At 44.5% G+C, this 12,388-nt stretch overlaps 1 protein-coding gene across 1 annotated transcript in view; it reads right to left on the reverse strand.

The window, feature by feature from the left end:
• Positions 1 to 12,388, reverse strand: part of ATRN (attractin) — a 173,195-nt gene that overhangs the window by 15,720 nt on the left and 145,087 nt on the right. Inside the window, 1 exon segment of the mRNA XM_030491484.1 lies at positions 6,296 to 6,403. Coding sequence (XP_030347344.1) covers positions 6,296 to 6,403 — 108 coding nt within the window.

Here is a 12,388-nt window from a genome sequence, read left to right on the forward strand (position 1 = left end):
TACCCAAACAGTCCCTAAATACAAGGCAGGCTTAAGAGATGTCTCAGTTGATCCCATGATAGCTCCCTTCCAAATATTTATATTCTGCATTATATTATGGAAGTGGCAAAAGCTTCCCCCCCTCCAAGTCCCTAATTTTGCAACAGAAATCAAAACAAGATACCCACACTAGTTAACTGGAAATAATTCATTAGGTGAAGGTTTTATCAGGTGTTTTTGTCGTTGGTTTCTCAGCAGGGATCACAGCCAGGCTATGTGCAGTTCCAGTGTAGCTAATCCGTTCTGCACACTTCAGCTGCCCAGATAACACTCCCTTCTTACTTGCTCTTACTCCATCCAGCATGGGGTTCCTTCAGAGAGGATCATATACCCTTCCATGGATTAGAAAATGGGCCAGCATAAGGAGAATTAACACCTAATATGAAGCACAAGCTGGGCTGCCCCATCCCTGGCAGTGTTCAAGGCCAGGTTGGACACAGGGGCTTGGAGCAACCTGCTCTTGTGGAAGGTGTCCCTGCCCGTGGCAGGGGGTTGGAACTGGATGAGCTTTAAGGTCCCTTTCAACACAAACCAGTCTGGGATTCTGGGATTCTCATTGTGCTCCCTCATCACACTGATGCCACAGGAAGCCTCCTGCCTCTACTTGCATACACAGACCAAGTCTAACAAGTGGAAGGGCTTTTGCTAAAGACAAGGAGACAACTACACACGGACACGGTTGAACACCTTTGAACACCTTCATGTTAATGCACGGAAAAGCTCCTAGAAGCAGCCAGTGCTAGAAACCCCAGAAATAATACATTAGAAATCAAATTGCATTCCAAAAGGCAAGCTAACAAGCCCAAGCAGCCTGCCTTAGACAGGTCAGGCAAAATAAAACCAGCCTTTCTGGCCTCAGAGGCTGCATGTGAACCATCTCCAGCAACTGCCACATCACATTAAGTTTATTCAGTTTATGGTTTCCCTCCTCAAATTCATTCCCCTTCCTCCAACCATTATCTTTTCGAGGATAACGAATGATTCTCCCTTTCAGCTTATTTATACCATCTTTGAAAAACCCTCATCTGCTCTGCCCCCATCTCTAATGCATCTTGATAGCCTGGTCATTTCTACTTAAGACTACTTTTATATATCACATCTGAATCCTGTCAGCCTTCCAGATCTTCCTACTTGCATGAGGACCCCTTTTCTCTCAGCTCAGTGGCATGGTGAAGTGGGAGACTTCGTGCTCACCCTACCTCCCCTAAACCAGCTCTTTTTAAGTGAAGTGGGTTGGGAGCGGGTCACAGAAGCTGGTCCATCAGTGAATTTGATGGACTAATAGCAGGTCAATAACATGTGAAGAAAGGGGTAACTGAGCCATCAAGAGTGACAATCAAAACAGGATAAAAGCTGTAAAACCCATCAGTTCCTTGGCTCTTTGCTGTTCTTCACTGAACTTCTCTCATTGAGTGAAATAACCCAACATAGAGCTACATGTAAAAATGAAGTTGTGCTGTGGAAGCACTGAAGCTGGATGACCCTTCACTGCAGTGGTACCCCAGAAGCTTCCCCAAATCCATCGCCCCTTGGCACAGGACGTTAACTACTCATTTGTCTTGGCCTATGGCAACGGGCTGGAACTAGATGAGCCTTAAGGTCCCTTCTAATTCAAATCAGTCTGGGATGCCTATTCCTCTGCTGGTCACAACTTCATTGCAATGTAAAAGGAATTTAACAAGGGCTCACATGCAAAATACAAGAGACTGAAAATATAAATCTGTGGTATCCCTTGCCCACTCCTAACTCAGCCCACTACTTCATCTCCGTACTTCTCAAACAGATGGGATCTTCTGGCAGTCTTTAAACCACTCAACAGCACTTTCTTCCCTAAGAAAGCAAACAATTACTAGAGCAAGATGCTATTTCCCATCATTTTTTCCTGCTATTTTTAAGGAATCAGCCAGCCTGGTGAGCTGATGAAGGATTTGCAGTAAAGCTATTCTGCCCTTGGAAGCCTAACACAGCAGAATTAAATGCACGTCGGCATAAAGGTACAGAACGTGCTAAATGAACTTCACAAGGCGTTTGCTCACTCAAGCCTTCCCTCAAGAGCTGTGGACAGCCTGTCGATTGCAGATGCAAAGATAATCGCTTCTTAGCCCTGGCTTCACATGTTGGATCCCTAAACACAGCACAGCAAACGCTGCTCTATGCACCAGCTCTACTAAGTGAATATCCACCTTTGTGGATGTCGTTTGTCGAATCCTCTAAAAGCTTTCAAGACATTTTTTTTCCAACTTAAGGCTATTATTTTTCTAATGCAACAATTTTCTTGTTAACCCTGTGTTTTGCTCAAGCCAAGCATTTGCTGTGCTGTGTATGTGGTTTTCCCCAAGAATCTACAAGCATTAACTTCATGCCTTTATCAACTTCAAGATACCTGGAGATCAATGTCAGAATTATAAACTTAGAATCATAGAATCACGGAATAGTTAGGATTGGAAAGGACCTTAAGATCATCCAGTTCCAATCCCCTGCCATGGGCAGGGACATCTTCCACTAGAGCAGGTTGCTCCAAGCCCCTGTGTCCAACCTGGCCTTGAACACTGCCAGGGATGGGGCAGCCACAGCTTCTCCGGGCACCCTGTGCCAGCGCCTCAGCATCCTCATAGGGAAGAACTTCTTCCTTATATCCAATCCAAACTTCCCCTGTTTCAGTTTGAACCCATCACCCCTTGTCCTATCTCTACAGTCCCTGATGAAGAGTCTCTCTCCAGCATCCTTGTAGCCCCCTTCAGACACTGGAAGCTGCTCTGAGGTCTCCATGCAGCTCCTCTTCTCCAGGCTGAACAGCCCCAACTTTCTCAGCCTGTTCCCAAATTTTCTTTCAGGAAAGCTTCTTCTAAAAGTGGCTGCAGAGGACTACAGGACTCCTATTAAGTAGATAAGAAGACCTAAAAAGGCCTCAGTTACAGTAATACCAGTTCAGACACTTGGATGAGGCCCAGATATCCAGGGATGTTAAATACAGACCATTGCAATAGGCAGCACCTCCAAATACACAAAAGCTGCAGAGAAAAGCCAATGGATTTTGTAATAACTAAGCAAATTTAGCAGTAGATTTGCAATCCAGTGGGTATTTGTTGAGTGGGAAATCAACCCAAGCAGCTAGTTATGTGTTGCCTAGCTGCAGTCTGTAATATGAATAGTCTCCCTGCAGGTAAATCACTTTCTATTACTTCTAAGTACCCCAGGAAAAATACTAATTGAAAACATGGTTCTAATACTGTCCAGCTGGAAAACATTAGCTTGGGATGAAACTAGCTTGACACTGGCTGCCAACTGGCCTTCCACAATGGAAAAGGAAATTAATCTCTTGCAGACAAGACGTCCCATTTTCCACTTCTCTTTTGTAGCCCTCAAATCAACTCATTATTAACCAAAGGCTTTGATTCACATGGGGAAAGAAAAACACCAATGCAGTTATGATAACACAACGCTGGATTTCTTGCTTTAAAATGAAGGCGCTCAGATTTGGACACAGTGAATGTCAGAAGAACTGGATAACAGCTTAGTAAGCAATGTAGCACCCCTTCACTCTTTCCTTGGCTAATATCTGACAAAACACAAAAGAAAAATGCAGTTCTGTATCATCCCAGCCCATCTTTCTTCAACTCTCTCCTCCTAAGAGCTTTTTTTCCCATGCAGGTGCAAAAGGGATGAGGAAAAAACCCAAAGGTGACCCATGGATATTGATACTGTTTTTTCACTTCTATTTAAATTCATTTCTAGGCAGTATCCAAGAGGTCTAACTAAGAAGTGTCATTCCCCAAGTTGCTCACAACCCACAAGCTTCCTGAGCCTCCTCTCTGTGATTTCAGCTTTGCTGAAACACGCTAGACTTTTATTCATACTTTTATCCCCTATCCAAGTTCTCCAAAACGATAAAAAACTATATAAATCACCCCCAAAATGTACCGATTCTCCTTGTCATGGAGAAGCATCCTCGTTCTGCACCCACATCTTCCAGCAGATGAAGGTACTTGCTGGCACAACAGTCCATGTCCACGATCCCTATTTGGCTTCATGTTACTGCACAGGTTTTGAGCCATTTGCCTCAATCAGACCATCTCATTTACGCTTGAAGTTGACTGAGAAACATTTGTATGAGTTATCAGCACAGAGGGCAATTTGCAGTTGGTAACAACTTCTAGATCTAAAAAGGGACATATGTCCACAGTCTGACTTAGTATGCTTAAAACTGGCTTCTCCATCCGTTCTTAAGTAACCCAGGGAGGTCAGAGAAGTGAGATATGGAAGATGACAGACACGGGAGAGCAAGGAAGCTTAGCTGTGAATGAAAGATGAAATCCTGTCTGTGGTGCTGCCTATGGAAGCACTTCAAAAAAGAAGCATTCAACATTCCTATAATCACAGAAGTAACCGAGAAGAAAACAAAAAGCAGAGAGGTATGGAGGAGAAATCAGACCTTAAAGCCCAAATGTAAAAGGAAAAAGCATTGCCAGATGAACAAGAGGAGAAACTGCACACTGATCAGAATGTAAGAGATCCAAGTTTATTATCTTCTCAGCAGTTCTGAGTGCAGACAGATTTGTCAGATCAAAAAGTTACGGACCGCTTTCTTCTGGTCTCATCCTATTGGAGAGGTCTTTTTAGTTACCGTATTTCCAGAAAATGGGAAGAGAAGAAGGAAAGGGCTCCCAGATAGACAGACTGCAACCCACAAGCATTAGCAGCCAGGCTACAGCCTCGCAAATCCACCTCCAGCCTGATGAGAACATCCATACACATCCCACGGCTTCTTGGATGAAGCAATCAGAAAAAGGCTCATTCTCATTTGCTGAGTGACAATCCCATTTTACAAGCCTGTATTTCAAAATCTTTGGGAGCTATTAATGGCTAATGACTTCCAGTGCCTACCAGCCTTGTAAGAGAAATTACAGAAACTCAGAAAAACTGGAGTCAAATGAAAGTCAATGGGCAGTAGAACCACTCAGAGCCTCGAAGGAGAGGTCCCAGAGACAGGTCAGCTTAGCTGCCCAGTCACCATGTACCCCAATATCCCGGATTACTGAGTACCTTTGTAAATGTTACTTTGATTTCACACTATGCTCCAAGTTTCACCCCTGCAACACATGGACAATAATCCCCGACTTCAGAGAAAGGTAAGGATTAATTCATGAAGCACTCAAATGTGTGGGGAATCATTCAAGCTTGGGACTAAAGGTTTGGAAGGAACACAGGAAATAACCAGAACAAATAATGAAACTAGGAGAATGTATCAAAAAGCTTCTTCTACATAGTGTCCATCCAGAACGTGGTGCAGGACATCAATCAAGTGGAAAAAGTATTACAACTTGCCATGAAATACTACATTCCCACATAAATAAGGAAGAGCTAAAGCTATACAGGCATCCTTAATTGTGGCATTTCCTGATAAGAAGGCCCAGATTTAAATATCCCTACTCAGCAAACAGAAGTTCTGGGGTCAGATGGTTTTCATGTGCTTTACAATAATTAAAATAGACATATTTTTTTAATAGAAAAGCAGAACTTGCCCTCTTGTCCCAGTAATAGAACATGAGAAACTTACTGCCTGGACTAATGACTTCCAAAAAACCTTAAGTCTAAATAAAATAAGATAAACCAGCTACTTTAGGAAAGAAAATAATCAGCGTTCTCAGGTTCTTTTTTCTTTTATATACAAGTCTGCTAGTCAAAGCATCACATCAAAAAGATCTTTTAATTCATTAGTCTCCTTTTAAATAGGCTTTTCTTAAAACTATGTGTTCTAAGAACACGCCAGCCTGGTGCAAGACAGCGATTTCTCCCCACTCCTATTTGCACATCACAAGATGTATTTGAACTTATATATAATATAGTCAGAACTGTGTTAACACTATTATAGCACACAGACATGATTATATTCCCGTTTACTTTGAGATATCATAGAAAAATGGCTTTTATTTGCAGCACCTATAGCTATTTGTAGCCAAATGTTCTACTGTGTAAAGCTGCATCCTTCTCGATTACAAGGCATAACAACTAACAAGGCAAACACAAAATCCATGCCTTACACCCAGTATAACTTTAATCTAAACCAGCCCCAAAGTTGTAATTGCATACCTGGAGGGATAAAAGCAAATCAAAACAGTATTTGTTGGCCCTCACAGACTTACTGCTTCTTGCAGGTGTATAACAAAGAGAGGATTTGGGATTACTGAGTTAACCAGAGTTGAAAAGAAGCATCCATGATTAATTGTGAGGACCATCCTCAAGCACAAGCTCTCACCTTTATGCTTCCCCCAATGAGATCTGGCGGCTCTTCATCTGTTTCTAAGGCAACGTTGATGGAGGCGAAGGGGCGACTTGCCATCTGTTGCATCTCACGGAGTAGTTGCTAATTTAATAAACAGAAAAATATTATTATCATCTTGTTCCAACAGAAAGATGGAAAAAACCCACATGTATCTGAGGGGTTTTACCCCATATAAAGGGATATCAATGAATATAGAGAAATAACCTCCTGGTGTTTTAACAGGCTTAAGGGTACAGAGAGAGAATTGTAAACATTCACATTACTACAACTTACTAGGTTACTGTGAGTAAAGCTACACACAGCCTGAGCCTGACCCATTTGGGATGGCAAATGCAGCAGCTTAACTCTCCACAAAGCCATTATTTACTTTTTAAGCTGTGATACCCTGGTTGGTTGTTATCATCTGGCTGGGGCACAACAGGACTCCATAGGATTTGTGGGAACCATTGGAAAATGAAACTAGCAGCAGCATGGAACTACTGTACAGCAGAATTTGATATTGTTTATAACAACACTAGCAAAACGCTGTCAGGCTTCTATTGAATAATCATCATTTTTTTAGTGTTTGTTTCCTTCTGAATGCAGCAAACGTATCAAATGGGAAGAACATGTCCTTGTTGCAATGTGTTTTATTAAAATAGAAAACCTTTTTCTGGGTAAATCTCTGCAAGCCTTTATGACACAAACATCTTTTTATTGTACTCTTAAGCACTTTTAAGCATTATGATGCAGCTCCCTTTCTTTAACACATGCACAAAAAGACATTTCCTATATGGCTGGGCTGCAAACAGCATTTCAGTTTTAGCTGAGCTGTGGATATGCTTCTTTTTGGTTTTGGTGGCTGATCTCTAATACTAACAACAAGCTATGCAACCCACAAGTGGGTGCAGAAGCCATAACCCTAATTCCCAGAAGCAGTGGGTCCGATGTGACTCAGTGCCCCTACTTAATAACGGAAGAGGCATCCACTTTGTATAGGGTGGAAAAACCCAGCAGTCTTACCCTTAAGTACAGCAACACACCACTAAATCACTTCGTGTACGCTTCACACACTTAGCATTCCTACTTAGCTGCAGCAATACTAGTTATACTCTATTTTTAAGTTAGATTGAGGCACCATCAAATGTCCTCTGTACTTGCCACCATCACCACCCACATTTCCCCATTAGTTCTGGACAATTTGACATTCCAGGTCCTAACTGATCATTAAGAGCACTCAAAAAGGGCTAAAGAACACACATTGTGCCCCAAATAACCCCCATCCAGCACAGAAGAGGACAGAGCAGACGGGCAAAAGGAAGACGCTGCTATCGGATGTTGTCTATTCAGAGCCTCCCTGAGGAGAAGGACTTGGGGGTGTTGGATGAGGAGAAGCTCCCCATGACCCGGCTTCAGTGTGCGCTTGAGCCCAGAACCCCCCCGTGTGCTGGGCTGCACCCCCAGAGCGTGAGCAGCAGCTCAGGGAGGGGATCCTGCCCCTCTGCTGCGCTCTGGGGAGACCCCCCCTGCAGTCCTGATCCAGCTCTGGGGCAACAGCACAAGAGGGACGTGGAGCTGCTGGAGCGAGGCCAGAGGAGGCCATGGAGATGCTGTGAAGACTGGAGCAGCTCTGCTCTGGAGCCAGGCTGAGAGAGCTGGGCTGGGGCAGCCTGGAGAAGAGAAGGCTCCTGAAGCGGACACCTTAGAGCAGCTCCAGTGCCTAAAGGGGCTCCAGGAAACCTGGAGAGGGGCTTTGGACAAGGGCCTGGAGGGACAGGCCAAGGGGAATGGCTTTAACCTGCCAGAGGGGAGATTGAGATGAGCTCTGAGGCAGAAGCTCTTCCCTGTGAGGGTGCTGAGGCGCTGGCACAGGGTGCCCAGAGAAGCTGTGGCTGCCCCATCCCTGGCAGTGTTCAAGGCCAGGTTGGACACAGGGGCTTGGAGCAACCTGCTCTAGTGGAAGGTGTCCCTGCCCGTGGCAGGGGGTTGGGACTGGATGAGCTTTAAGCTCCTGTCGTGGTTTGAGCCCAGCCGGTAACTCAGAACCACACAGCCGCTCGCTCACTCCCCCCCTTCTTCCTCCCCCCGCTCCCGGAGGGATGGGAAGGAGAATCAAAAGAATGTAACTCCCACGGGTTGAGATAAGAGCAGTCCCATAACTAAGGTATAATACAAAACCACTACTGCTACCACCAATGATAATAACAATAAGGGAAATAACAAGGGGAGAGGATACAATTGCTCACCACCCGCTGACCGACACCCAGCCTGACCCGAGCAGTGATCTAGCCTTCTGGGTAACTCCCCCTGGTTTATATACTGGGCATGACGTGCTGTGGTATGGAATACCCCTTTGGCCAGTTTGGGTCAGGTGTCCTGTCTCTGTTTCCTCCCGGCTTCCTCCCTGGCAAAGCATGAGACTGAGAAAGTCCTTGGTTGGAGTAAACATTCCTTAGCAACAACTAAAAACATCGGTGTTATCAGCGTTGTTCCCAGGCTGAAAGTTAAAAAACACAGCACTGCACCAGCTACTAAGAAGGAGAAAAATGACTGCTATAGCTGAACCCAGGACAGCTCCTTTCCAACCTAAACCAGTCTGGGATTCTGTGATTCTATCCCGCCTGCAACTAGTTTGGACAAAACTGATTACATCACCTTTTTCTTGAACTCATAAACCTTCTATGGCCTTTTCTTTGCCAAGCCACCTTTTGGTTTTGGAGTGGTTTTTGTGTAGAAAACTGTAAGACTGTCTCTTTAAGAAGCTTGGGGTTCAAGCAGTGTGTCAGGAAGGCATGACAAGGTCAATACAACCAAACTTTGGGCGTATATAAGCCTCTACGGTTCTTATACGGATCTCACACTAACAAAATATAACATTTCACTGCCATAAAAGGCCTGTGGCAAAGTTTTCCTTAATTTCTGAACGAAAAGAGGAAAAAAAAGGAAAACAAAAAATATTTTGGAGCAGATTGTAGATACTGTCACAAAGAAAAAACCCAACGAATTGACACCAACGGAGCTGTACTAAGCATTTGCAAGCAAACTTGTGGGTAACTCACACTTGGGTAAAAGAACACGAGGAGTTTTGGAATATTTAAAGCACACCAGCAGATTGCAGACGAAAGCAAGTGTGAAACAGATTGCTGGGTTGTTGTTCCTGCAATTGTCCCCTTCAGCTATCATAAAGCGCTTTGTTGAATGGCTATAAAATCAAAGAACAAGCTGTCCTGATGAAGATGTCCAAGAGACTTACGCACTAAAAGCTATTAGCTCTTTGAAGGAAGCTTAGTTTACTCAAGGAAATGTGCAATTTGGCAACATGACTCCTATTGAAGTCAACAGTAGCTTCAAGATATAAAACCCAGAGTGGTGCTGTGAAGGCAGAGATGTGACACAACATGAGCAGTGGGAAAAGCAATGCTGACAGCAATGTTATTGTCTTTGTATGCTGAACTGGCTGAGGAAAGTCATTACTTTTGGGGTTGTCCTGGCTGAGTCTCTGCAAAACAGTGGCTGAACCACGTAAGATGAAAGATCCGAGCTACAACCAAAGCAGCAAATGCCTAAGGGAGCATCCTGCTCCTAGCACCAGTTTCTGGTGTAGCACAAGTCATGCTACGAAATTCCACCCTCCCAAAATTAAGAAGAAATTTGAGAAATAACTGTCCTGTAACCAGAATATCACTCTTTTTGCCAAGGCATGCACTGTGTATGTTTAACCTTGAATCCCAGACTGGTTTGGGTTGGAAGGGAGCTTCAAGCTCATCCAGTTCCAAGCCCCTGCCACGGGCAGGGACACCTTCCACTAGAGCAGGTTGCTCCAAGCCCCTGTGTCCAACCTGGCCTTGAACACTGCCAGGGATGGGGCAGCCACAGCTTCTCTGGGCACCCTGTGCCAGCGCCTCAGCACCCTCACAGGGAACAACTTCTTCCTTGTATCTAATGTAAACTTGCCCTGTTTAAGTTTGAACCCATCACCTGTGCATATATATATCCTTCGGTGTTTGTTTAGTGTGTTAAAATTTTAATTAAAAGATGTCACTATGTTGGTAGGAGATACTGTGGCATTTCCCTAGCCGAGACATCGAGCACAGCATTAGAAATCAGCGGCAGTTAACATCAAGATACCAAGAAGCTGGCTTACCCTCATTCCTAATGATCGGCCTTCTGTGATTTAACGAACCTCCACACTCTTTCAAGCAAACCTTTGGTTTCTAGATCACACAATTAATAAGACAACCTGGGAATATTTTAAATCACTTAGGTCTGAAGAGGATTTTAAAGGCAAAATGTTTGACAGGCTTACGATAAAAACACTTCAAAAAGCAGGAATTGGAGCCCCTGGCCTTTAACATTCAAGTAACTGCAAACTGAGAACCTGCAACTTTCATTTGCATTGATTTTCTTTTTTTCCTCCCACTATCAGTAGAAAAACTCTTTTCAAAGAGAATCACAAGTTAAAGCAACTGCAGAGTGGGAAGTGTTGAAACAATGCCTGAAGGGTTTGGTGCAACCACACTAAGAGAACCTGACAATAAACAAACTCAACAGTCCACAGTGGAAAAGAGCAGCGAAGGGGGGAGACAACCGATGTCACTCATCTCATTGTGCCAGGACTAGAGGTGCAGATGCAGGAGGGAATGGTGCAGAACTCTAATGTCTTATACCAGGGATTCTTTAAACTCATACATGTTGAGTAATGGATAATCCAAAATGAATAGTGTGTTGCTGATGGGAGAAAAACCACCAGAGGAATTGAGGAAAACCTCTTCATGCAATAGCACAGGCTCTCACGCTAAAGAAAAACAGCTCTTCAGGTTACCAGGTTAATTGACTAATATAACCTATGCTGTGTTTTCTGACAAGAAAAGCCTGAACATTTTATTCATGATAATAAAGCAGTCACCACTCTTTGTATAACCATCCTGCTACCATCCATCTCAGCAACTGCCCCCTGCAGAGGCTCTTTTATGAGCACGGCACCTTTCGGGCTGGGGCTCTGATAACTTCAGCCATGAAATGGTGATGATTCTTCCAGAAGCAAGCAACACGTTTTGGATTTTATTTGCTCCTTGTAAAGAATGGCTTTAAAAAACTAAGCTAAGCAAAACAGCTATCTACAGCTTGTAATGAACACAAGAGTTTACATGAGTATTTCATCTCAGTTTTTAACAGAGATGAGAAGGAAATAGGCAGAAACTCTAGGAGGAAGAAACCATGGGTGTGCTAACTAACGGGCATGGAGGAGCTTTCATTTTAAGGCAGAGTAAATGCAAAGCAAGCAGGACCCCACATGAAAGGGAGCAGTTATGTCCAGAAGACAGGACGTACAGCAGGAATAATGCGGAGCTGCTGGAGAGAGTCCAGAGGAGGCCCCGGAGCTGCTGCGAGGGCTGGAGCAGCTCTGCTCTGGAGCCAGGCTGAGAGAGCTGGGCTGGGGCAGCCTGGAGAAGAGAAGGCTCCTGAAGGGGACACCTTAGAGCAGCTCCAGTGCCTAAAGGGGCTCCAGGAAACCTGGAGAGGGGCTTTGGACAAGGGCCTGGAGGGACAGGACAAGGGGAATGGCTTTAACCTGCCAGAGGGGAGATTGAGATGAGCTCTTGGGCAGAAGCTCTCCCCTGTGAGGGTGCTGAGGCGCTGGCACAGGGTGCCCAGAGAAGCTGCGGCTGCCCCATCCCTGGCAGTGTTCAAGGCCAGCTTGGACACAGGGGCTTGGAGCAACCTGCTCTAGTGGAAGGTGTCCCTGCCCATCATGGCAGGGGGCTGGAACTGGAGGAGCTTGAAGGTCCCTTCCAACACAAACCATTCTATGAAAAAACACAAGTTTCACTCTTTTATGAACAAGCAAAATCATGCCCTGTGTACTCCAAGCTCTCTACGGCCAACTTTAAGACCCAGGAGACTCTGAAACCAGCTTTGTGTTTTGAACCACTGCCCTGTCTGTATTGGAAAGATAAACTGGTACAACTGGCCAAACCCAGAGACTTCACAAACAACAGCTCCAGTGTTACAGGAAGAGGAGAAAGACAGAAAGATGAAGAAGATAAGGAAAGAACCAACCAGAGCACAAACAGTTTTAAGAATTAA

Source organism: Strigops habroptila, chromosome 7 (assembly GCF_004027225.2).
Source record: "Strigops habroptila isolate Jane chromosome 7, bStrHab1.2.pri, whole genome shotgun sequence".
NCBI lineage: Eukaryota > Metazoa > Chordata > Aves > Psittaciformes > Psittacidae > Strigops > Strigops habroptila.